The sequence below is a fragment of the Paralichthys olivaceus genome, chromosome 4 (assembly GCF_024713975.1).
Source record: "Paralichthys olivaceus isolate ysfri-2021 chromosome 4, ASM2471397v2, whole genome shotgun sequence".
In the NCBI taxonomy this organism is placed as follows: Eukaryota; Metazoa; Chordata; class Actinopteri; order Pleuronectiformes; family Paralichthyidae; genus Paralichthys; species Paralichthys olivaceus.
In genome coordinates, this window is record NC_091096.1 from 18,266,511 (window position 1) to 18,292,645 (window position 26,135).

Below are 26,135 nucleotides of genomic sequence, written 5' to 3' on the forward strand. Positions count from 1 at the left end.
AAAAAAACTGCATATTTATAGAGCTTGGGTGTGTGTAACATTAATATGTAAATATATTAGGTGTTGTAGAGCAATGCACAACAGCTGAGTGGTCTGTCTCTCATAAGCATAGATATAGTGGAAGGAAAAACGCATAAATAGGGAGAAAGATCCAAGTGGAAAGGGAACAGAAACTTGCTTTTTGTAATTTAATCTGCTTTGGTTGCAGTTTAGTGTAGTACAGTGTCATTCTGATTATTGCAACTGCATTAACAGGCTCTATCATATGTATTAAACACACACAGAACAGCAATCTGTATCGGAGCCCCTTCTCTCCAACTTGGCATTTACAAGAGAAACGTTGTTTATCGCCATGATTGGAAATAAAATGTACATGAGACAGACTCACCTTCTTCCGGGGCTGCCATTTCATCATATTTGTAAACCAAAATTGAACAGCATTAAGATATTATATGAGAAGGGAGTGTAGATTCAAAGTATCCAGAGCGCCGCGAGTCATGCTGCCTCCCGACTTCCCTCGCTCTTGCAGCAGATTTTCTCCAAGAAGCGACGCATGGTGATGTGGTGCTGGGAGTCTCAGCTTTGCGGCAATTTAACGGGGCAGGCGGCGCAGTCCACAGGAACCACACACCGGTTAAATCCACAGTTGGGCTCGGGGAATCAAATCAGAGACGCATGGTGTCGACTGACAAATGTTCAGCGTCAAGGTTCCTGTGCGTAAATCCCCCCAAAAAGTGCGAGTCCGGTGTGAACCCACTCTTCATTCGACGCGCAGTGATCGGCGCCTCCAGGACCAATCCAGAATGTGTGTCAGGAAAAAATGTATTCTTAAACTTTTCAGAGTCGTCCTTGTAAGAAGGCTACACCGTTAGAAAAAAAGGAAAGACGGAGAGACAGTGTCCAATCTGTTCGCCTTGGTTCAGAGGAGACGCTTGGAAGACTGAGCCGAAATGAAAGATTATTCATCACAGTGGTCTAAAAGGTTGCTGAAACGCACTTTTGTAAGTATTGGTGGAAAAACAGAGTCAAACACAGCCCGACGGAGACATGTAGGGAGATTAGTTCCAGGGAAAGAAGAGGAGGAAAGGAGGAGGAGGGGGGTCCAAGCACCAAAAAAATCCCTGGAATTCCTGCGAGGAGCTGGAAGGAAATCCTGAATCCTGCAACAGCAATAGACTGGACTACAGCTCCCTGATCACTTCCTTCCCTGCGCTCCTGCAGACTCGCAGTTTTTACAGACTTGGAGCAGTCGAGCTGAGTCGAGCTGAGCAGGCAGGAGGCAGCAGGGTCATAGCGCCGCCGCTTACACATCTGCTAAAGAGAAGTGCGCCTCAAGTTTACGCACAGAGCTGTCGTCCAGACGGAAGCAGGGCTGAGGTGTGACGTGTTGCTCAAGGACACTTTTCCAGATACTGAACCTCTGAACAGGCTCTGTAGCCACATGTCACCATGTCTGTCACACTGAACATGTAAGAGATATGTTTGACTTGCAGCTCGAAGGTGTTCACACATGGATCAAAACTAGTATTGGTTAAAAGGTGAATGCTGCAAGTTATAAACTGCACATATAATTGTAGTTTCAATAGCATTTCGGTGACAAAACTACAAGTTTATGTGAAAACAAAATTACACAAAAAAACTAAACAGATTTCCATGAAACTTTAGGGAAGGATGCAATATAGGTCAGGAAAAAACGAGATGAACCCAGTCCATTTGTTGTTGTTGGTTTGCTTGTTGGTTTGTCAGCAGGATTAAACAAAAACTACTGAAAAGAGTTCCACAAAACTTAGGGGAAATGTTAGACATGGGCCAAGAAAGAACCAATTAAATGTAGGCATGGATCCAGGGAAAGGGGGATCCCGAATTTTTATGAAACTATTTTTAACACTGTTTCACAGAGAATATTCATGGATCTTGATGGAAAAAAATCAGTCACATTTGAGTGACTCACACTTATTAGTGTGTGTAATTTGGAGCAGCTTGTTTAATCTAAGGGGACTGTTTGGCCTTGGTGGAGGTATGTGCTCTAAGTGTCATTCTAGTTCAACATCTAATGCCCATATTTATTTAATCTAGTCTATCATATCTCACACCATTACAAATTTATTTGACACCCCTGTAAGAAACGCTTTGCTCAAATTCTAACATACTTCATTCCTAAGATCTAGTGCAGGATTCTTACAGATCACAGTGCATAACATTGTAAACTTGACTGACAATAAGGTCACAAGGTCCATCTGCTCAGCAGCTCTATGTAAACCATGTAACAAGCTCACCACAGTTAAAGATTCAAATAACCTCATGCAGCAGTGCTCAATAGAGGCTGTTGTCCATGATTATCATTTTTGTGGTTATAATTTGGATCCTTCCATAAAATAGACAAAGGACTGAGAGCCCCAAACGCCGGAGACAACTAAAACCCTGTTTGTGTGCACACTCCCTCATTCCTCCAGCTGAGAGCAGCTGTGACATGGAGTATCCTGCAATATTCTGCCACACAGCCACCAGATACATAACCTTGTTTTTTGGGGGGTTGGCTGACATGAGAAAATATCTGCAGCGTTTCCATTGTTAAAAAACTGACTTTTCATCATTAATTGTGGAAGCGGGCAGAATCAAATTCAAAACAGAAGACATGGTTACTCTGGTGAGAACCCACTCACCACAGTCACTGCCACAGTGACAGAATGAAAACAGTTTGAAAACAGAGCTATCAGCAGTTAAAACACATCGACTGGTGCAGAGCCCGGTTGCTGCGGCACTAAACCATGAGTATTTAACCGTGACGGCATTAATACAGTAACTATATTACTGTGGATTCCCCAGGAATTATCTCAAAGTAAAAGAAAGGTGAATTAAAAGAAGCAGTCGATATCAAGTGAGGTGAAATCAGTTTATACAATAGGCTTGTGATTTAAATTGGTTTAGGTAATGGACTCTATGGAGCTGTGAGTCGGTCAATAAGCTGGCGTGTCTTCAGGGTCAGTGGGGTCCGCAGTGCACCTACGGGTCACTCAGATAACAAAAGACAAGTAGGAGGAGGGTGACAGGCTGACATATGGCCTTATGGACAAACTCCTGCTGTGCACAGGGACTCCATGAGACACCCGCTAATCCACATGGATGAGCAGGAACAAAAATGCTTGACACTACCTCCACAGCTGGCACCCAAGATGGATGACACACCCTGGTCAAGCACCGCTATCAAAGGATGCGTTTGTAGTCAGACACGAAGCGGTTATTGTTTCACTTGTGTTACAGTATCTACGTTTTGTTTCACTTGATAGTCGATGGCACTGCATCTTGTTTTTTCTCCCCTATGGCCGGCTGATTCCTGTTACACTATAGACACACATGGCACTAGAAGGTACAATTTGCATTTATGTTCTCTTTCAAGCATACGCTCGCACTCAAGACACTTTAGTGGCAGAATCTAAAACACGTTTACACAAGAGATGGCTTCATAAAAGGCCTGTGTGATGATCAATCAAAGGCCACTTCAGTGCGCTGTTCAGCGACAGTCTGTTCGTAGTGAAGCCTGTCATCTGGCATCTCCATACAGAAGCAGGGCTCCCTGTGCGTGCCTCTGCTTTCCCAATCAGAGCTGCACAGGAAATCGGACTCCGGCCTTCAGAGGGAAACAAAAACCCCCCTATTTCATTTTCCACAACTTGGAGCTGTTTGAAAAGTTTGTGTTTCCTTCTCTTGTTCTTGCCAATCATGCCCTCAAAAATGTCTCCACCGTGTGTTGTGATCGGGGAGGGGGAGCTGGTTTCGTAAAGATACGTTACAAGGGACTTAGGAGCCAGTTCTGATTTATAGTCATGTAAGTCAGACAGCTCCATAATAAATAACCACCGACTCTAGTTGTGCAACAAATACCCCATCGCCCCTCCTGCCAGCTATCAGAGCTGTGTTTTCAATGTCCTTCAGTGTCATTGAATGTTTTTTTACGACTGACAAAAAGAGGAAAGCATGGCTGATTTTGTGGTCTGCTATAAATACTGTAGACCAGGCAACGACCAGGGAAATTGTTTTTAGAGGTACCAGTAATGCTTCAGGAATGCTACCGCCATTGCTTCAATGAATCACAATTTTTTTTCAGTTAAAAATGTCCTTGTAACCGTTAAATTTCTCTGCTGGAATGAACAGAGGCGAGCAGCTTAGAGTTGTCCGCTTAAATTTGCCTACACGTGGCAGATCAGTTCCACACAAAGGTAGCCGAGAATTTGTTTGAACTGAAATCTAACTTCATGAAATCATCCCGTCTGATGTGGGCCAATACAGTTTTCTGCACAGCTGCTCATTTGCTTACACGGATCTGTCTGCATGATATCAGTCCAAATGATGTAAAAAGTGCATCACCCACATGTCAGTAACAAAGGATGTTTGGAAGAGAAATGAAAACTGTCAGAAAGGCTTTTAAAAACACTCAAAGAGGTGCAACACTCCAAAAAGCTCTCCTGCCGGTCTGAGAGTAATTTATTCTCCCAGAATCTCTTCAGTGTGAACAGTCGAGTGTTGAATAAGCAGCAGCTTTTAATTACAAGGGCTTCAGTTTCAAGGCAAGAAATTCACTCAGCACAGAGATACAGTATGTACCCTAATGTAATATAAGTGCAAAGCCATATACAAGAACCTGTGAGAATACACCATAGACTGTATACAAGGATGCACGACATGACTGCTGCACAAAAGTAAAGCCAAAGCATCTACAGCGCCCCCTGCAGTATAGGTCATTCACCCTGCCTCCTCTATGTTACTGGACATGGACAAAACTCCACCCACCCTTCGCTAATGCACAGATCAGAGTCCAATTTTGCAAAACCAACCCTACCCAAACCCAAAAAGCTCCACACCACAGCACATCCACCTGGACCTGTGCACGTACCTGTGAACTTACAATTGTCATAAAACTCAAAAGGTTTTAGTTTGTCCATTCTGGGATAATGTAAAAAAACATGGCGGCCTCCGTAGAGAGGACCCCCTCGATGTAAATATAAAGTATTTAAATATAAAGGGCCTTTTCTGGGGTAAAGAAAACTATAATTCATACAATTTAGATGAAATGAACAAGTGAAAACATCATGAGGATTATTCTACATTCATTTTCTGCCAATAGTTCCCTTTCACCTTAATCTTACACACTGGACCTTTAAAGATAGCCCTTACAAGAATGGCAGAAATCTAACATTCGTACAAAGGAACGGGCGTTGAAGTCTCATTTGTTCTATTACCAGCACGTAAATTTCATAACATCAGATTCTAATTTACAGTGTTTGACAGAGTGCTTCCACAGTGAGACATGGCAGATGGATGAATCTGTTCTGAAATGCTTAACAACATTACAGTCATAAAAGTGTTGAACAGCACTGACATCCACCCTCTCTGTTGTCCCGTACATCACTGAAAACAAATAACCCTCATCAGAATTCATTCAGTCACCTCTTTTACACCGCTCTATTCTTGCATGATGGTGTGTCAGAATTTAGCCTGCTGTGGACCATGTGCACGGGGTGTGTGGGTGCTTGTGTGTGTGCGTGCATGCGTCTTAGTTGGAGCTTGGTGTTGATTAAGTGTCTGGAGCCTGAGGGGGGATAATGAGAGCCTCTAATTAATGAGCCTGTGCATATCTCGGAGTCACAGGGCCCTATCTACAGAGAACAACTCCACACACTTACACACGTACGCACACACATACACGTACACACCTCAGTGCACTGTGGGGATCCATCCGTACGCTGCAAAGTATTTTCTCAAGGGAAGCCCAGCTGGGAGTGTGTCACTCTGGCTGCTGTCCTGATAAGTGTCCTCTAATCGGGATGGATGGGGGTTAGGGGGCCCTACTGTGAAAAGGTCACACGCACTGGCCACCCAACGTGCCCCGAGCAAAGGCTGATGTTACGGGCCTGAAAACCATTCCAAATCTTGTTTGTTTGCTGGGTCCAGTCCGTGGGGAGCAGAGCGGTTCATCTCAAGAGCCGGGTCCTGGCAGGAGGAAGAGCGAAGGCAAAACACTCACTGACACCAGGATGAATCAGTCGGGTCGGTGTTCAGCTGGAGGCATCACTACTCACTGTGCAGTTTAATAAACAGTTCAAACACTGTGCTGATTGGGTCCAGAATAGCAAAAAGTCTCTTTTTTCAGTTCAGCCTCTGGTGGTCAGGTGGTTGTACTTTCAGCAGTATGCAGAACACTGACACTGCCTATAGAGGAACTGTCAAATAGCAGATATGACTGGCAGTTTTTCTGAGGGAGAAGTTGCTGCACTTTCAGTTTCTTTTCTGGAACAAGAGTTTCTCCGCAAAATAAGAGAAAGTCTGCAGAAGATGTAGTTCAGTGTGGATGGATGAGCTGACATAATATCGCACTTGAACATTACGAATAGCTGTTCCTTACCTCCTACTGACACTATCAATAACTGTCTTAACCATGATGTTCCTAAACCTTAACCAAGAGATTATTACTGTAACCATGACAACAAAGGTCCCCTAATAATCCAAATCAATAGTCCTCTTTAAACCAAGTCATGATCGTTCTCCTACAGTAACAACGATGTTTAATGTGCTAACCATACTGCTGTAATGGTAAGCAAATAGTTTTATTCTTAAATGGCATTCAATGTCATTCAGACAAAAGTGGCATCAGATCAGAAAATACATCTTCTCTTGACCAACATGGTTTTGGTCTTGTGATCTTGTGGTTACTTTGGAAGGCTGTCTACAGGTAGTTGCAGGAGAATTGGTAATACAAAACTGGAATAAAATAAAAACATATCCATCCACTGCTTCTCCATTGAGGGTCACATGGGTAGTGGGTGGGGGGCTGATGGAAGAAGCCTAGAGAAAACAGAGAAAAAGCCATGCAGACACAGGAAGAACATGCAAACTCCACACGGAAAGCTTTGAACCTTCTTGTTGTGATGCTACAGTGCTAACCACTGCACCACCATACCGCACAAACATGCTGTATAATTAAAACAGGAAGAAGGAAGAAATCTACCACTGTTAAACACTAAATTAATTTGTTTTTGACAAAACCCTCCTTCATCTTTACATTTATCCATTTCATTTTTTTATCTCTGTCGCTCATGGTTCAGCACAACTCCAGAAAACAAATGAAGAAAACAACAATTGCCGCAACAGAAAAGGAGCTTGAGACATAAATCCATTCATTGTCTATGTCTGCTTATCCTTTTGGGTTGTGAAGGTCCCAGCAAACTAATGTCTAGACAGGAAAAACATTTGATGGAAGTTCTCTGTAAAGCTAGTTATAATTAAATTTAGCTAGTTAAGTTTTCATTATGTCCTGGTGAAGCCAAAAGTCAATCCTTATCGTTCCAAGACAAAGCATAAACACATCTGTGTTTTGTTAAAGGTGATAATGCAAAGGCTATTGAAAGCTCTTGTTTCTTTCAGGGTACTACAGTGTTTAAACAGTGATTCTTCTCAGCGTGATTAAGAAATATGATTATGATCTTTTTATTTTCTTCATGTACCATCCCCTAATTTCCTTTTATTTCCTTTTTTTTCTTCCAATTACATCAATGAAGAAGAGCTTGTTTATCCACTGGAGTCCCTCACACAGTGGATTTGTGTGAAGACATAAGGCAAAGAGAGGGACCTTTGCTTTAGAGACGTGTTTAATAATTCAGTGGTCTTGGACATGGATGAAACAGGCTCCAGCATATTGTTTAAATCAGGCCGACAGTTAAATAGGCGCTGGGGTTTGACGTCTGCGGCAGGATCAATAATAACAGCGTTGCCACATTCTCCGACGCATGAAACAGAGAGTGATCCTGTGTGGTCCTCCTCGGCCGACGTACTAAACATAGAGGTGGTTCAGGACAATGAATTCAGATGTGTTTGTGTCTATCTGCTTCCACGAACACACACACACACACACACACACACACACACACACACGCACGCACACACACACAGATACAAAACACACAAAATCATGTGGTCAGACCCGCCCATCTCAAGGCCCTCATTTAGAAAAACCCCAAAACCAAACTCATGCCTCTCTTTTTCAATTACCTTTCTTCCCGCCATCGTCACCGCACCAAATTCATCTAAATTCTCCCACAGTCTCTCTTTTTTTTCCCCCTTTCTCTCTCATATCAAATGTATCCATGTGTTACCATCACAAACCCACACCCATGCACACACACTGAAATCTGGTTATCATAATGAGCACATTAAAGCATTAAAGCCACAGTTTATGACTGATGATCTCTGGAACAGGCTTCAATTAATAGCGAATAACTGCAAAATATTTAACAACGTCTAAGATTCTCTGCAGCGTCTCGTTTGGTTTGCTGCGGTTGTTAAAATGCTGATTCATAAAAGATATAAGTGTGGCTGAGCAGAAGCCAGACGCAGTTTCCTTCTGCATCAAATAAACAGTTTCTTTCCCATTCAAAGATCATACTATAATAAATGCTCCTGGATTATTATGCCAACGACAGCTCTTCCTGCCTTCAACAATCTAACCCTGTGAGAGCGCATCAAATTCGAATTAACCCTTTTGAAGTGGAGTTAGGGGCAAGGGGAGCGATGCACAGAAAGATTCAGTAATGAATCAAACCCTTCGCAGAGTATCGAAGGAGAAGAAAATGAACACAGAGTTACAGTACATACTGTAGCATGCAGCCAGCCGCTCAATCGAGTACCTGTAGTTTCTGGTGGCCATTGAGAAGGGATTAGGCCAGTCCACTCCTCAAAGCACTCAGAGTTCAGATCAAAGGGGTTAAAGCAGGATTAGGATTAATCTGTTTTGGTAGAACAGGTGTTAATCCCTTAAATTAGCCATGGAGCACAAGCAGGCCTCTCTTTCATCTCAACACCTGACTTATGGGTTGGAATATAGACAGCTCTGTTGCTGGGAAGTATAGCGCTGCTGTTGCCCCATTAGAATTAGTTGTCCTCCCTCACCCTGGCCGCTCAGATAACAGGCCCCGCTCTAATGTAACAGCAAGATGACTTCATTTGCATTCAGCCGGTGTGTTTTTGAGAGAGTGGCTGAGTCAAACAGCTGTGCTCCCTGCTTCCTTTCAAACGAGGGTTACGTAAGGCGCACTTCATGATTTGTGATCCTTCATTAATGGGTAGCTTACAGGATGGCCTCAGGCAAGGTGCAGCAAATGTTTCGCGAGAAATAAGACAGCACCTGGTATTGATACACGTCATGTAGAGGCTCAGGAGCTGATGGAGCGGAAGAAAGAAGACACAGGGGGTTTAACTTCACTCCAAGGACAGAAACTCTCCAGTCCTGTCCGATCAAACTCCTCCAACACACGCCGCCTCTCATCCCCACCAGCTCCCTCCCCTGCTGTCAAACCTCCTCGTCATCAGCTTGACTTTTCTACTCACATCATCTTCACCCCACTCCAGCACAGCCTCCTGTCAGGGTCTGCATAGAAACTGTGTAAGAGTGCTGGGACCAAAACTTCACTTTTGAAAATTTACACTCAGGCCACATTTATATTATTATGTTCTCGTAAACAGCCTAAACAATCTCTGTTTTGGTTCCATATCAGTTTTAAGTCCCGCCCATACTAACACACCTGAAAATGCATATCACATGACCACTCATGTACAGTGGCGCCAATGTCAACAGGAATTACTTAAATGATAGCTCATATCCTACGCATCTTATCAATTTTATCATTCTTAAATGCAGAAATTAACTGCACAACAGCTGTTAGCAAAGACAGAGTCAGCAACGCTTGTAATTGATTATCCACGTTGCGTTCTACACTATTATACATGGCTAATGCCAGCTGTTTTCTTCTGGTAGAGGGTCATGTGATAGGAGCCTGACGAATCAGCGAAGGCTATGTGGTGATGGAAAAGACCCAATCAGCAAACAGCTTGGAGTGTCTACGCCATCGTTTCCGAACATCTTCATTTCTGCCCGTGCAGACTGAAACACTACACACAAGTTTTCACAATAAAACTGGGTCAGCAGCATTTCCGAACTTCTCAGTTTTAGTGTCTTTGTCTTTGCTGAAATAGTTTGGACACCAGACATATCCATAGCGGAGTTGTAGTGGTTGATCCTTTTTTAAACAAGAACATAGTAGTGTGGATGTAGCCTAAAAAATGCACTGAAGCTGAAGAATCCAGGACTGCCAGTCCACCTGTCTGGAGATGGATGATTAGCATTTTTGACCATGGGGGGATTTACAGAAGTGGTGAAGCTGCTTCCCACAGAGCTGCTGTCTGCTGCTGAAGTCACCAGTTTGGCCAGTGGGCTTTCCCCGGTCTGAGTCTCCGGTCCCAGGCTATAGACCCTGCCATCTGGCCGGTCTGGTAACAGCCGGCCCCTCTCCCCTGCTGTCCGGCTGAAGACAGGAAATCGACCCAAGGAAGGTCAGGCCACACTAAGATGGCCAGGAAGAGAGAGAGAGGGGGAGAAACTAGTAGATGTGCTATTGAGAAGGGATGAGGAGTGACAGATAAACTAATGGATGAGAGAGAAAGTAAGAGAGGGACCGCAAGAGACAGAAAGGACGCCGCTTCCTTTCACCCTCAGTGTGACTCAGTGACTGATGAATCCTTCTGTCTTTGCCTCCATACAGAGTGTGTGTGTGTGTGTGTGTGTGTGTGTGTGTGTGTGTGTGTGTGTGTGTGTGTGTGTATGTATGTGTGAGAAAGCACGTATACTGCATGTGAGCATGTGTGCACGCATGAATACAATCCCGCCTTTCTCAAACAGATCATGACAGCTCACAGCCGGAACGAAATCTTCATTTACCCACAATTCAGCAGTAATTTGCAGATCCTCAGCAGGACTTCCAGTATGGATGACCATTTGGAAGGTCATTAGAAATGTGGCACATGGGAGACGCTTCTGTTCTTCAGGCCACAATGAGAACACTGGAGTAATTATGTTTCCATCACGATGACACTGTAAAGAATGTGAATTTGTTTAATCTTGGATCATCCTCGAAATAAGGCTGAGAAAAAAAAAGTGTGTGAATCACACCACCCGTTGAGTTCGTTCCATCCCAGCGTGAAACCATTCTCTTCATCATGAATAGCAGTTCTCCTGCTCGTCCATGCATATTGGAAAGCATGAAGCATCAAGAAGAACATAAAACAGCCCTGCCTCGTATAAACTGTTTTTCCTCTGGTATTCCTGTGCTATGCAAATGAAAGACCTCAAAGGTCATGTAATGATAACAGTGCATATAGCCTAGTTATTTCATTTTACTACGCAAAATGTTTAATTGTTAGATAATGATCAAGACTAAAGGTTCAATGCTCACTGCCATTCTTAGCAGAAATCTCTCCGGCAGCAAATCAAACACAGCTTTGAACCGAGCGTTAAAGATTTATAAAGAAACCACAATGTCAATGGGACATTTTGCTCAAATAAAAGTAAAATCCCTCAAAGCTCAAAAAATATCTTTATCTAAAGTTACAAAAGGTTTGCACTGACTTTTTCAAAGGGCCATCATCTTCACCACACATACTAATCTAACTAGAACACACAGCTCCACCAAGGCCAAACAGTCCAACAAGGCTGTAGGAAGTTGTCAGATAATCTTCAGCAAACTGTACAAACTCATAGATGTGACCACCGTGAATATATCAACAAAAACATGTATGTAAAGTGATTTAAAACATGGAAGTTGTTGTCTACCTGATGTGACACAGTGTAAGTCATGTTCACTGATGAGGTAATAGAAAGTGTTATTAACATTACACAGTGAAAGGCAAGAGAGACTATGATCAATTAATCAAGTGATTAATCAGCTCAGGATCAAAATAAGTTTTGTTGACGTTCAAGCACCAAAATCTACTCAGTTCATCCTTGAGTTAAAGTGAATATTCTTACCAAGGCATTCTTGAGATACCCTGTTCACAGGAATGGGACGGACAACCCAGAAACACAATGCCTGTAGCCACTGGCTGTTGCCAGCACAGAGGCATGGGTGTTTCATGTCTTTACTGTCTTCACTCTTGTTAGTTAGCAGGACATTTCAAATTGTCAAAGAATTTCAACAACATTTCAGCCATTTTTGAGCTCTGGAAAATATCCAGAAACTTTGTCCAGTTTGCCTTTCACAGATGAGATTCTCCTGTCAGATGCTTTCACAACAGCACAGAAATCTCCAAAGCACTCAGGCAAAGTGTGGTGCAGCATTCATAACATATAAATTCCACTGCAAAGATCACGGGTTTTTGTTCACAGCACAACACCAGCGTCCACCCGTATCACCGGCAGCTCTCGAATCTCGTTGTCTTTCCAAGGTGACATCTTCGTCTGTCTTCTACCTGACTCCTCTATTTCATCCCGAGATAATCGTATTCTTTTTGTTCTTTTATTTATTTAGCGTCCATCACGTGTTACAAATGTCATTAAAGCACCTATGCCCCAGAAATAATGTCCTGCTGTGTTTTCCCATAGACCTGTTTGGATATTATTATTATATTATAGTTTTTACTCCGGTGCCTCTGACTCAGATATTTGCGTTCTCAATTGATAATTTCAGGAGAATGTCCGAGGTCAGTGCACTGTGTAGTCACTGTGAATAAGATATCAGGGATCAAAATATGCCTCCAAATCTTAGGGGTGTTGTCAAAATGGAAAAGCAGAGATTTTTGTGTTGCCAATGTCTCTATTTTCTTCTCCATTGACATGTTGACCTTCACTGGTCTGACAGCAGAGATAGAATTCTTCCCTGATACACTCACCTGATATTGTTTGAGTAAATGCAGATTTAAGTGTGAAGCCAAAGCGCCGCACAGAGGAGCCAACATCAGCAATTTTGAGTGCAGGTTAGTTTCTCTCTGACCCTCATTCTTTTCTTCACTCTCAGTCTCTCCATCTCTGTCTCGCAGTCTCCTTCCCCCCTCCCCGAGCCGGCCAGGACTTCTCTGTCCTTCATCCTCATTCTATTTCATGCCTCGTCCTTCTCTCGCTCCGTCCTCATCCATCAACACCCGCACGCAAGCTGTGCTGCATACCCCCACCCCCCGACACACACACCACACCTAGTATCTAGCCTGGCCAGATACAAATACAGCCTTCACTGCTGACACACTCCTCTGTGACTCATCACTTAATCTGACCCTTTTTGGCATTCATCACATCACAACATCTCTGTCACCATCCAGCTTGAACGCCATCAAAAAAACAGTGACTCAAATCATTTGATTTCATAACTCCATCATGGTGAGAACACATGTGCTGACCCATAACTAAAGGCTGCACATTGTTATGATACATGCAGCAGAAGTGAATGTGAAAAAAAATCCACCATCATAGTCTCTTCCCTCTTCTCCCTCTTCTCAATGTAATGAATCAAGTAAATGGGGGAAAAGGAGCAAGAGATTTCAGTCAGTCTCTTCTTCAAGGCAATCATTGTGTTGTCAGCATGACGGACGCACATCCACCTGCACTCATTTGATTGGACAACTCAGTGGGAAGCAGAATGGCAATGTATTGTTCTTCAGAAAAACTTGAGCTGGTTTCAGTTGTGTTTTTGTTGTTTTTGCTAGATACTCATGCTCTACCAAAACTGTATGTATGCATTATTGTTTCATGCACTGCTAATGTCAATGTGAACATATAATTACCGTGCATAAATACTGTGTGGGTCAGATTTTGATTCCCACAGGTGCCAGAGAGCATGAGTATCAGGAAAACCAGGTCTCGGTGCAACCAGAAGCCCGGTGCATCCCATCTACTGGCCTTCCCTGTAAACAGGCCTGGCCTCAGGACTGTTTGAAGTGGCCGGAGGGGAGAAAAAAAAAGGCCACGGGATGATGTAATTCTACTGAAGGCTGCGTTTGAGAGTTGCAGAGTTTCCAAGCCGCATCCCAACTGCAGCTTCCCACACCCCAGCACCTCTCAAAGGGGCTGGGCATCCCTCAACGCTCCCCCTGAGGAGCACAGCAGATGTGTAGATGCTCTGTGTGCATCAATTATCCATTGTCTTTCATCACGCTCACTACACGCAGTGTGTGGTCCGTGCGGAGATAAGCAAAATGATGTAATGGGCGAGAGCAAGCAACTATAATCCCATACTTTGTTGACTGCATGTGCACTATATATAGAGAGAACACAGTCATAAAAACATACAATTATCAAGAAGTCTGTGAAAGTTGCATGTGTTTTCCTAAAGGTAGAATACATAAATAATGAATAAAACAGAAATAAACTGATTAGAAAATATACCTCCCATACCTCTGATAATACAGAAACTTCAGGATTTGAGCAACTTTGGCGAATTTCACTGCCGAGTTAAAATTATCCACTTTACAACATCGTGTAAATCAGCATCTGGCCTTCACAACTCACACTGACTAAAAAAAAAAAACGGGCGAGTCGACTCTCCGAGCGCATTAAGAGTGGATTATGTGCTCATTAACAACACAAATTTTATTAACACTTACGTGTGGAATCAAATGCACGATAACAGGCATCTCAGCTTCACCCGAGAGGTGCGATGTTCATTTTCACCTTCCACTTAGAATGAGTGTTCCACAACAGGCTGAGCAGAAGTGGTGCTTGAGCAGCGATTACTACAGTAAATGGCATCTCAACAAGAAGTGGATTTAGGGATAAAAAGGGGGATTTTCTCATCAAATGTATTCACCATTCAGGCTTTTCTGTTCAGTTGGCTTTATCAGAGACCCTCTTAACTGCAGAGAAATGTGAGTCGCATTGAGGCAGAAAGAGGGAGAAGCTGGCGCTTTCCCACCAGCACTCGAATACTCAGCGATGTCTAAGAATGCAAACGTGCATAACACCTCTCTGAAATGTGAGGAGAGCGCACTGTCTGTAAACCCTTTCATTGTTCAGTGTTGAGTCTCCATCAGGCTCCACTGATGAGCTGTGACTGAGGCGTTAAAGGGATAGTTCAACCACTTTGCTGATGGAGGGGTGGGTATCCTCTGATATCCTCCTCTAAAGCTGCATTCGCATGTGGAACACACGGGACATTTAGAGAAAACATGGTGTAAATTATACTTTTTCACTTCTACTTTTAATATTGGGACTTACTGACACTTACGCACTTTCATTTTTTTTTTTTTAATGTTTACTTCAGTTAAATTGGATTTGGCTGAAGCGTTGCTTACCCCTGAAACTCCAGAAAACCCACACCTCCATCGGCATAGTGGTGAGTAGATGATGAGTGAATTTTCATTTTTGGGTGAACTATCCCTATACGAGCTGCTCCTGAGCAGGAAGTTATTGGGACTGAGTGAAGTCTGGGGGAACAGTCTGGACATGGCATGACTAGATTGACATGAAGGGCTAAGGCCCTAATCAGACAATTAACATCCATCCTGTGTGATATTATGTGATCAACACTAAATTCAGGTCTGAACGCACCCAAATATCTATCTATCGCTCAAACCACATTCACATGCGTCCTGGGTCACATATGAAGGACCGCCTACTCGTCTGACATCCTCTGACCCACTACAATTTCACAATGAACCTGTGTCCATACAGATGTTAATACCAGGTCTGAACAGGGCTGCTATTAGCTGATGAAAGAAAATCCCTTTTCAGAGTGTATTCTAAAGTCCTGACTGTTGGCACTTGGAGACCATTCTGCCAGGTTATGTTTGTATCTGTGAGGGCTGTGAGCATACATGTGTATGCATGTGGACCATAATGTGGAGGAGAGCAGTGATGTGTTAACCTGAAGTCTGGCTTGGATGCACCAGAGGTGGAGTAGCTTCCTGCTATGCAGATCCACAACAGTTCTGTAAAGGGGATAACTGGCTTTGCAGCAGTATCAGCCCATCCAGATGGTATACAGGGCAGCTTTGACAGTCCAGAACAAGCTCTCCAGCTGCTCTGCCACCCCCCAAATCTCCCTGACCTAAATCTGCTGCTCTCGAGCAGAGAAGAGAGCCGAAGAGTGGACTCCTTCTAACTTCCCATTTAACACAGGGCAATTAATTCACTCTCTTATGAAGCCTGAATTGACACTGCTGTACTTTGACAAGTTAGAGAAATGTATGTGATGCTAAAACTCACTTCTCTGTTTTACATTTTACAGATGAAATATACAAGTGAAGCCTGCTGGATAAAATGTGCTGAAGTGTGGGAACCCCTTTGGCAAATGTTGGTTTTTAAACTGAAAAGAAGTAAATACAACCCCTGCAGCAAAGACAAATTACAAAATTTACTTTTCTTGAAATTTTAATGCACTGCTACTTCTTACCCAGACAACTTTAACACAACACTGCACATAGATGCTCGGTAGAGAGGCAGAACTCCCTGCTGTGAAGGATCTGTAGGAAGGTTTAGCTAATACAGGTGGTGATGTACTGTTCCAATGTGCACAAACAGAGTCTAAATGGAAGAGTCCTCAGAGGGAGACCTTGGCTGTGAGCTCATCACAAAAGTCAACACTTTTTTGTCTACTGGAGGACCTCCAGAGAATTGGGTCTGGACTTTCTCCTGAGTTTGCCTTTCACACATGCACAAAGCAGCAGGAGAGTCTCAGCTCAGACGCCTTCACAGCAGCAACAAATCCTCTGCAGGATTCAGGCGAGAGGTCAGACATAACATATTAATTTTGCAACAAGGTTCAGGGGATTTTGTTTACAACACACGTCGGTTCATATCACCATGAACTCTGGCAACATCTTCGTTGGTATTTTCTACGTCAATGGTTCCACTTTTTTTATCTGGTGACATTTGTTTTCTTTTTGTTTTTAAAATTTTCTGCATCTGGCACATGTTAGAAACATCCCCCGAGGTGAATCCTGCAACTCCTGCTTTGTTCTAACTTTGGCTTCTCTCGATTTTTTGCAAATTTTATACTTGGGGGCCAGATGGAGAAAGTCTGCAGAAACTCTGGAGGCTCTCACTTGAACATTTGCGTTCACACATATACCTCGTCCAGAGAAACTATAGAGGATCTCAGTGCATGTCTGAAAGCAGCTCAAATCAAGCTGCAAATCAATATCTAGCACAAATCAAAAGCACAACTGTTAAATGGCGAAAGAGAATTGGGGAAAATATTCTGCTGGTTTCATTGGAGAAGAAGAGAAGAAACACTGTACATAGAGGTAAGAATGAATTTCATGATGTCAGCAAATTCTGGATACAAATTTCCTGAAGTCAGTCAAAGAAGTGAAAGTAAAAAGAGGCTGATTTCTACAGCAGGATATATGAAGCATGGGAGTAAAATGTGGTATAGTTTTGTATAAATTGTCATCCTCATGCCATTAGTCTTGTCTTACATGGACTCTTCATACTCTCTACAAGGTGGATCACTTGGATCTTACACATTATATCTTGATTGCAACATCTTTTGCACTTCTGTCAGTCCTGGGAGAGGAATCCCTCACTTGTGACTCTCCCTGAGGTTTCGGCTTTTTTTTTTCCTTTAAAGTTTTTCCTAAACCCTATTCCATAGTTGAGGGTGTCAAGGATGTCGCACCTTGTACAGATTGTTACTCCCTATGAGACCATTTGTGATTTGTGAATATGGGCTCCATAAATAAAATTAGATTTTACTTTTGGCTGTTATCTTGTTGTTCTTGAAATCCCCTTAAACATATTTCACACTATTTCACCATAAACCTGTCAAAAGCATGGATGTCATCCCACTCATGAACATTTAGGGTTTCTAGAGCTCTTCATAAATGTCTTCATCATTGTATTCAAACTTCTGCTTGATTTAATGTGACGGGCCAGAATTGTTTGCTGCCCTCTGCACGAGGATACGAGGCAAAATATATAATTATAAACCTGGAGCACAAATTAGTCATTTATGTGCTCCAACTATTAAAATGAGTATAAATTATTAAATTGCGCACAGTTGTTTTTTTCTACTCTGACATGTCTTAGTAATAACCAACTGTGTGAAATTATATTTTTCACTGACATTAAACAACTCTGTCCGTAGTCTATGTTGAACCATCACCAACATTTTTATAGAATTACAAAGTTCAGGTCTACTAATGAAATGCTAATAAAATTATTACATCCTGCCTAAACTGTAAAACTACTACATTTGTGCTCAGGAAGCAGCATCTTAATTTGAAATCAGATTAATAAAGATAGAAGCTATACTCTTCTTCTTGCTTCTTAAATCTAAGACATTTTTAAGACCGTAATGAATTAAATGTCAGACCTTTGCATTAATATATGACAGACATGAAGGAATATTGGAGTCCCAGAAATATAATAACCCTCAACATTTATGTCTCCCAACTACAGGCAGAGAAGGTAGGTATTCATAACCACTCACATTTCTCATTAGATTTTTTGACAGAAGTAGCAGTAAATTAACAAAATTAAGATCTACCCAAACTTATTTAAGACCTGAATCAGAATACAGAACTTATTTAACTAACTATTGTAGACTTTTTAAGACCCTGCCAAAGTCTCAAAATACAACAAATGACCCAGTCAAGGAGACTGCAGAGTGAAAGTGTCAAAATATATTTGAAGCCTCCGTCTATACCAGCACTGCCATCTGACAAACACGTGCCTGGCACGGAGCCCAGAGGAGACGGAAAGACAACAGATGCCATCCAAAGCACACCATCCCTCCTCTGTGAGCCTGGCTGGGATACATAAAAAACAAGTGCACCCCCAAGAGAACAAACCTAAAACCAAGCGTCACCTAGTTAGCAGTGGTTTAACATAAAGCTCTGCACACACAGGCCCTAACACTGACGGTACACACAGCATTTCAGAGCTCAAGTCTCTTCACAAACACACGTGGGACGGTGGTATATCTGGTATTTTCAGTCACCTGCCTCTTTGCCACCGGGCCAAGAGATGGTTTCTGAGAGCATTATTAGGAGGGACTACAAGGCAACTTCAAAGCTGTATTCCAGCACAGTTTGGTGGGTGGAGACTGAGTAAATTAAACCTTATGTTGTTGTTAGGCCACTGCACCAAGTTCAAAAGGTAAAAACACATTTGTAGTTATGCTATTCATAAAATCGTTTACAAGCAGAGTCATTTGTCGAGGCGACCAGACAAGAGGCTGATTACACAGAAAGCAGAAACATTAAGAGACATATGACTGTTGTGATTGTTATTCTGCACATTTCATTTAATGGCACTTTATATATGTGGTCTAAATTTTAATTCAATGAGCTCTGGTCATGCAACAAAAACAGCATAATGGGACGCCAGCCTCAGCAGCTCCAGCAGAAAATAGTCCGTGTACAAAAAAAGAAGTCATCTTGGATGCTGAAAATAATTTAAACACTCACCCCCCACTGAAATGTGGAGTACTTTCAAATTGGAAATAGTGAGAAACAGAACAGATCCATTCAGCCGCCGCAATCCTGTGCAAATTAAGAGAAGTGGCGATGTGCAATTACCACCCCAATAGTCAGTTCAATAGCTACAATCACACAGGCCCGGCTGTCACTGCACGACAGAAGGCGCCTATGGAAGTCCACATGTGCAAAGACAGGACAGATGAAGCTAGAGGAGTGACTTTTAAAGCCCTGTGGGCTGACATAAGGCAGTTAATACAGAGTGGGGGATAAAAACCACTGTTGGAGAAACCCTATTGATGTGTTTGACAGTGGCATCTGGGTTAATATTGATCAGTTATTGACTGCTGCTCCACTTCCCACTGTGTTTTTTTCACATGCATTCAAAGCACACGCTTTATAGTTATAATTGCACACACGCAGAGGAGAAAAATGCAAGGCTTACTGACGACCGAAAAGAACACGTTCTCAACAAACACACACACGTCCAGTGCAAACAGCCTCAGTGATCATCAAACTGCAGCACAAATATCTACAAGTGACTGAAGAGGAGAGGAGCAGTGAGAGCAACTCCTTCCACAGGAGCGCCATTATCACTGGAGCACATGAAGTAACCCACATATAAAACCCTCTGCAGATAGATGGAGATATAGTCGGCACACTGTACTGCAAATAAAGTGCTTTCTCAGTAGAGGGTTGAAAGCACACACACAGTGCCTCCTGCTGGGAAGCAGCTGAAACCCCTCCCTGGAGTGCCAGCCTCACAGAACTGAAAAAGAAGGAGCCACCCAGAGACAAACACTCCTCTCATACAATGCTTTACACATCTCTTCTACAAGTTAATAAAGTGAACAGTGAAGGAGATATGATGTATCTACAGCAGGCACGGCCCCACATTCTTCTCTCCATCCCAACTCCATCTTGTCTCCATCAGGACCCTCGCCTTCGTACACCGGGGCTTTTCCACGTCGCTGTCGGTGCGTTCACTGCTCACCTCTCAGGCGCAAATTTTTTTTCAACAGGAGACCGAGGCTCACCAAATGGCGCGTGAAATAAAATAGTGACACACGCCTCAATGGAACCTAATAAGACATCACATTACAGAGATGAGAAACTCTATCATTACCATGGCAACTGTGAGGAGCACAGCCAGAGGGCTGGCTGTGTGACAAGAAAAGAAAGGGTGGAGGAGAAATGGATGGAGAACGAGGGGATTTGTAAAGAAACATGTATGAATGAAGAAATGGATATAATTGGCAGAGATGATATTGACAGAGTCGGCTCCCCCCAGAGTGATAAGTGTGTAAAAGACGGCATTAGCGGCCAGTGTCGTCTGTGCTCGCTGTCACATTATAACACACCAGTTCACTATTTCTCCTTGACACCGCCAATGCTAACCACTAATTAGTGCAGAGCATAATTCCACTGTAAACCACTGCCATTTTCAGGCAATATCCTGATGAGTGGCAGGATTAATTGGCGTGGTAAACTCAGATGACCCCCCCTCACTGGACCAGAAGGACTTCATGTGTGAGCAAATGTCAAAGTGAGAGCAGAAAAATATGACGGATCTTTTACATCTTATCTGTGTTGTAGTAATTGGGCTGTTTTCACGAGGCACTGAAACATTAAAAAACCCCATCTGTGCCCCAACATTCGCTTCATTCATTATCTAATTCAAATGTGTCGAGAATAGCCTTTAGAAGGGAGCGCCGAGCGGATTCGGGTGTGCTGAAACTGCAGTAAATGTAGTTTAATTTTGTGCACGCTGCCCGTGAAGAAACGCCGACTGAGCGTCTATGAAATCCCAGCCTTTCAGTGGCAGCTGCGAGCAGTCTGGGGGAGCGAGGGGAGGGGGCTGCAGTGCGGATGGCGTAATTTCTGAGCATCTGGAGCAGCAGGCAGCTCTGTACGCAACCTCCGACCCACCAGAGCAGAGTGGCACTGCCAAGCACAGAAACTAGTAGCCCTGTTTATTTTGAAACCAGCTGGTGAAGGAACAGGAGGCTGGGCGAGGTGGCCAAGTCATTCACAGGCTGAACAATAAGTGGAAAATAGGGGGAGGAAGGTGAGAGTCTGTGTGAAATGAAGTGAAAGAGAGTGAAAGAGGCTGAGTCCAGTTACAGGAAGCCAAAAAAACAATGGGCGAGTTGGTGATAGATGAGGCGCTTGGAGTGTACGAGGAGTAAAACATACTGAAACTAAAAGTAGGAGAACTAGTTTGAATTATTTATGTTCTAATGTGACGAATACAAATGCTACAGCTCCCAGACAGACAGTGGGACGAAGAGGCCAATACATTACATCACTGACCAATCAAAGTCAAAGGACAGTTATTATTGAATTCATATGTTAAATAATGGAGTAGACTTTTCTGATGCTACATCGCTCCAGGGCTGCGGCACAACAGGGGCATGAGCACATGACACTTTGTCGTCCGTGAAAAAATAAGCAGCTAAAGCCGCTAACGTGACAGACGGATGATACGGAGTGGCTGGCAGGCGGGCGAGGGCGTCTGTCTCTGTGTGCACCGCTTTACCCCACGTCAACACTCTCTCCGGCTAAAAACAAATACGAAGCAAATGCAAATGAAGCGAAGTCGCTGAGAGGGCCTGAGGTAGGCAGCACTCTGTTTTGGTGTGAAAGAGTTTTAATATGTATGCAAAAAAAATGTTTACTGTGCAGATAATGAATTTCATATGAGGTCACAATGCATTACTGTGAAATGCATTATTGGCAGAGAAATGAAATTCAATTAAGAATATGAATGGTGCAAATGTTGAGAGTGAGAAAATGCAATTCCATTTTCTATATGAGAATTTTTCGACACGGTTCTGACCTCAGTCTACACAAATAAACCCATTATCAGTTACCTCTACGGGTATTTCTACAGCTAAATTCACCTCTAATACCTGAGACACCCCCGCGTACAAAGTAGGCAACTGAGGTCAGAGAAATTATGCATTTGTTTCTTAAAACTTTTAATTGTTGAGTTTAAGGTTAAATACGACTGCTGATTCCACTAATCGAGGAAGTAATCAAACAATGTGTACACATGTACTCATGTAAAAAGTACTGCATTGACTTTTCTACTTCAGTAAAAGTAAGTTCTTATTATATATACTGAAAGTATTAAAAGTAGAAGTACTTGCTGAGTGTAGCCTATTCGCTAATGCATTGGTCTACTACATCATTAACTGTAGGGTTGGGTACCGAAATCCAGGGCCAATCTGGCCCCCGTCCCGCGTATTGTTTTACACTTAACTCTGGGAACAACACACTCTACGTGGCTCTGTCAGCACATAATGTTTGCCTACAGTTAGCTAGTAGTCCAAAGTGGGTCGTATTTCATACGAAAGGACACCGGAACGTGCAGCAGATGTATGAGCGATAGCCAAGAGCCAGGACCTGGCAGCTGCTGCTACCAACACACAGAGACGTTTGAAAGAAGAGAGATGCTCCTTGTTTGAGAACTTGTGTGACCCCTTGTCAAGCACATCACCTGGCACTGTGGGCGTCCCTGTCCCTGGCAGTGGGGAGACAATTGAAGAGGTTGGAGTTGGAGTATTTTGCTGCATTAAGCACTGAAACTGTTATTTAGTGTTATTGTTGTGTGAATTTGTAGAGAGTTTTGCACTTATTTATATTTGTGTATTTCACTTATTCAAATTTAAACATCTCATTTTGTCATCAACTGTCGCACTATGTTGTGCTTACTAAAAAAAATGTTTTTGTTTCCTTTAACTGCACACTCCTTTAGAGCTCCTAAACAGATTTTTGCTGGTTTCAACAATCCCAATAAAGAGCTATTCAAATCTATTTTAAGTACAGATAAATGAAAAAGGTACTTTAGTACAGTAATTATAGGTACAGTGTGTAGAATTTTGTGATATCTAGTGTTGAAATTGCATGTTGCAGCTGAACACCCCTCACCTCACCCTCTCCTTCCAAACATGAAAAAGAAACTGAGGCAGCCTTTAATTGTCATAAAAACTCAAAAGGTGTTTAGTTTGTTCAGTCTGGACTAATGGAAAAAAACATGGCGGCCTCCGTAGAGAGGGTCCCCTCGATGTAAATATAAAGTATTTGAATATAAAGGGCAAAGAAAACTACAATTTGTACAATTTAGATGAAATTAACTAGTGAAAACATCATGAGGATTATTCTACATTAAATGTCTGCCAATAGTTCCCTTTCACCTAAATCTTTCACACTGGACCTTTAAGTAAATGTACTCAGTTACATGCTACTACCAGCTGATACAGTGTAAATAATTGCTTAGGTCACAAAAAGAATGAGTGAGGTAGAGAATGATTCAACTTTGTTCATCTTTGATTCAGAGAGAGGAAAATGAAATCATGACATGATCTTCTCCCTCCACAGAGTGTGAAGTTGTTGCTGTAACAGTTCTCACATTGCATCATCAAGTGAGCAAAATTGTCTGTGGTAATATCAGCCGCAGAGAATGACTCCCCTACTGTACACTCCTTTCAGCCACTGTTAAATTACTCTCTGTTTTTGCATCAGCTATTTGATCATCCTCTGCATGCCGCCATCTCCTTGTGCAACATTCTACTTCCAGCATTAAGGAGCAGATGCTTTGGACACACACTGTACCAAAATGCTGTTGTAAAAACAACACAAATGCCAAGAACATGATGTCAGAAACACAACAAAGTGATTATGACTTAGAGTCTTGGGCCCAATACCGATTCACCCCTTCTCCCAATTTTTTTAAGGTTGTTGTGAAAAAAAAACCCATAATACATTGAAACAATATCAAACTAAGATCTTACAATTATTATCGACATTTTTAAATCCTTATTAATGGAGAAAATTCTACATTTGTGGATCTTTCTCTCATCTTGCCAGTGATTGGCAAGGCATTCAGGGAAATTCTCATTTCCCTGAATTCTCGTTTGAAGTGTGGGCCCGAACACTTGGCCTTCCCCTTCCATTCCAACAAGTATCGGGACACACTACGCCTAAACATGAACATGCAAATGGGAGGGGAAAGGCTAAGGGTTAGGGAGAGGGGGTGAAATGGGATTGGGCCTTAGTGTTTAAAATCAGCTCTAACAAAAAGAACATTTGCTTCCAGAGCAGGTTTGTGTGTTGCTGCAAGTTTGTGTTGAGGTGGAGGTATCTTCATTTTTATTTGTGTCTACCTCAGGTCTTTATTCAAGCTAAGATACAAGTCTTTGAGGTCAGTCACTGTCACAGCTCTGACAGCAATATGCTGGAACAAAATTTGTTTCAATGGAATCGCTGCAATGGGAGTCAAACAGCACAGAGCTTCCTCACAGAGTTGTTAGCTGCTCGCACGACACACTGCAGCTGATACAGCCACAGTTTGTCAGCCAGCTTCAAGCACCATCTATTTTGAGGAGGTGCAAGAGAATTTCACTCTGCCACTTTCTGGCACTCGCATGACTTGTGCCTGCCAACCATAACAATGAGACAGCATTTAAACTCTGTGTTTTTATGTTTTACAGACACTGACACCTACTGACACCAAGTCCACTTATTACATTTTCATAGAACTTTTATAAAGTCAGAGTTTGCATGAAACAATTTCTCTGATGAAAACATTTAGAATTTCAAGACTCAACATTTTCATGACTCTAAACAAAGTTTCTTTTCTTGATGCAGCATTTCTCTCCTGAAATCTACATTGTTTACATCCATGTTTTGTTGCTAGCCGTTCGCCTGCCTCTGAGAATGCACTGATACTTTATTTTTACGATATTTTTATTCTACTATACCTATAACTTTTGTATCATCTATAATTGTAAATGTATTGTATCTACTGTATTTTAGTATTGCTTTGACTAGGCACCATTGAAAATAAGTACCTCAATGTGTCTCCCAAGGTTTTAAATAAATAAATGCATTTCTTGGTGCATTAATACCAAATGTATATAAGTGTCCTCATCGTCCTGTCCCCCCAGTACCCGTCTGAGCTCCTCCACCCCTGCACTGGACCCTCCAGTCATCAGATACTGGTCTACTCACCATCCCCTGTAGTAGCCTGACAATCTGAATGGTGACAGGGCATTCAGTGTGGCAGCCCCCTCCCTCTGGATCTCAACACCTTGAAACCCCACCTGTTCACACAACAGCATTTCCACTATTAACTTTCTGTCCTTTGTTTGTTTTATTTTTATTCTTAATTCCTAACAAGCGTGGGTCTGATGGTTAGAAAGATTACACCAAAACCACAGAACAGAATACCACTGAACATTAGATGGAAGGATGTGGTATGGGTCAGGGCAAAACCCATATAATTTTGGTGCAGATCTAGATCAGGGGGCAAATCCACTTTCTGTTACATTGCAAGACAGAGTGTCTTTTGACATTTTTCACAGATGTATAATGGAACAGTCCATGGATCTTGATTAAAAAAGATTCAGGCATATTTATGGAACTGATATCTACGAGTGTGTATAATTTGCTGCAGCTTGATTGAATTTAAGGAGACTATTCGGTCTTGGCAGGGGTATGTGCTCTACTGAGTGCCATTGTAGTTAGTATTAAATTGATTTAGAACGACTTTGGAGCATCTAAAAGCGGGATTAAGTCCACAAGAATCTATATGGTGATTTGCAGGTCCAAGGACATCAAAGCTGGTTCAGTGACTTTAGATCACTAGGTTACATTTAACCATACCAAGAAGACTATGGTTTCAAACCTGTTTGTCTTTGGTTAGCTGGTTAGTAAATGAATTTGTTTTTCAGCAGGATAAGGTAAAAAATGGGCCAAGAGAAAATGTTTGCACGGATCCAGACAAAGAGAAGAATCCAGGAATGTTTTTATATCTTTCTTTAAAATTGCAAGATGTGTTTTAAGTTGAGGTCTCGTTTGTGCATGTATCTGTAGCCTATGTGTGCTACTGGACCAAATTA

At 42.5% G+C, this 26,135-nt stretch overlaps 1 protein-coding gene across 5 annotated transcripts in view; it reads right to left on the reverse strand.

The window, feature by feature from the left end:
- Window positions 1–26,135, reverse strand: part of LOC109633643 (tetratricopeptide repeat protein 28-like) — a 180,131-nt gene that overhangs the window by 121,100 nt on the left and 32,896 nt on the right. For 2 of the 5 annotated variants that reach the window (XM_069524039.1, XM_069524038.1), the window contains exon 1: window positions 389–1,248. The exons of the other annotated variants lie outside the window; for them this stretch is intronic. In XM_069524039.1, coding sequence (XP_069380140.1) covers window positions 389–415 — 27 coding nt within the window. In that variant the 5' untranslated portion in view covers window positions 416–1,248. Of the gene's footprint in view, window positions 1–388; window positions 1,249–26,135 lie in introns of those variants that run through there. 5 annotated transcript variants of the gene reach the window in all.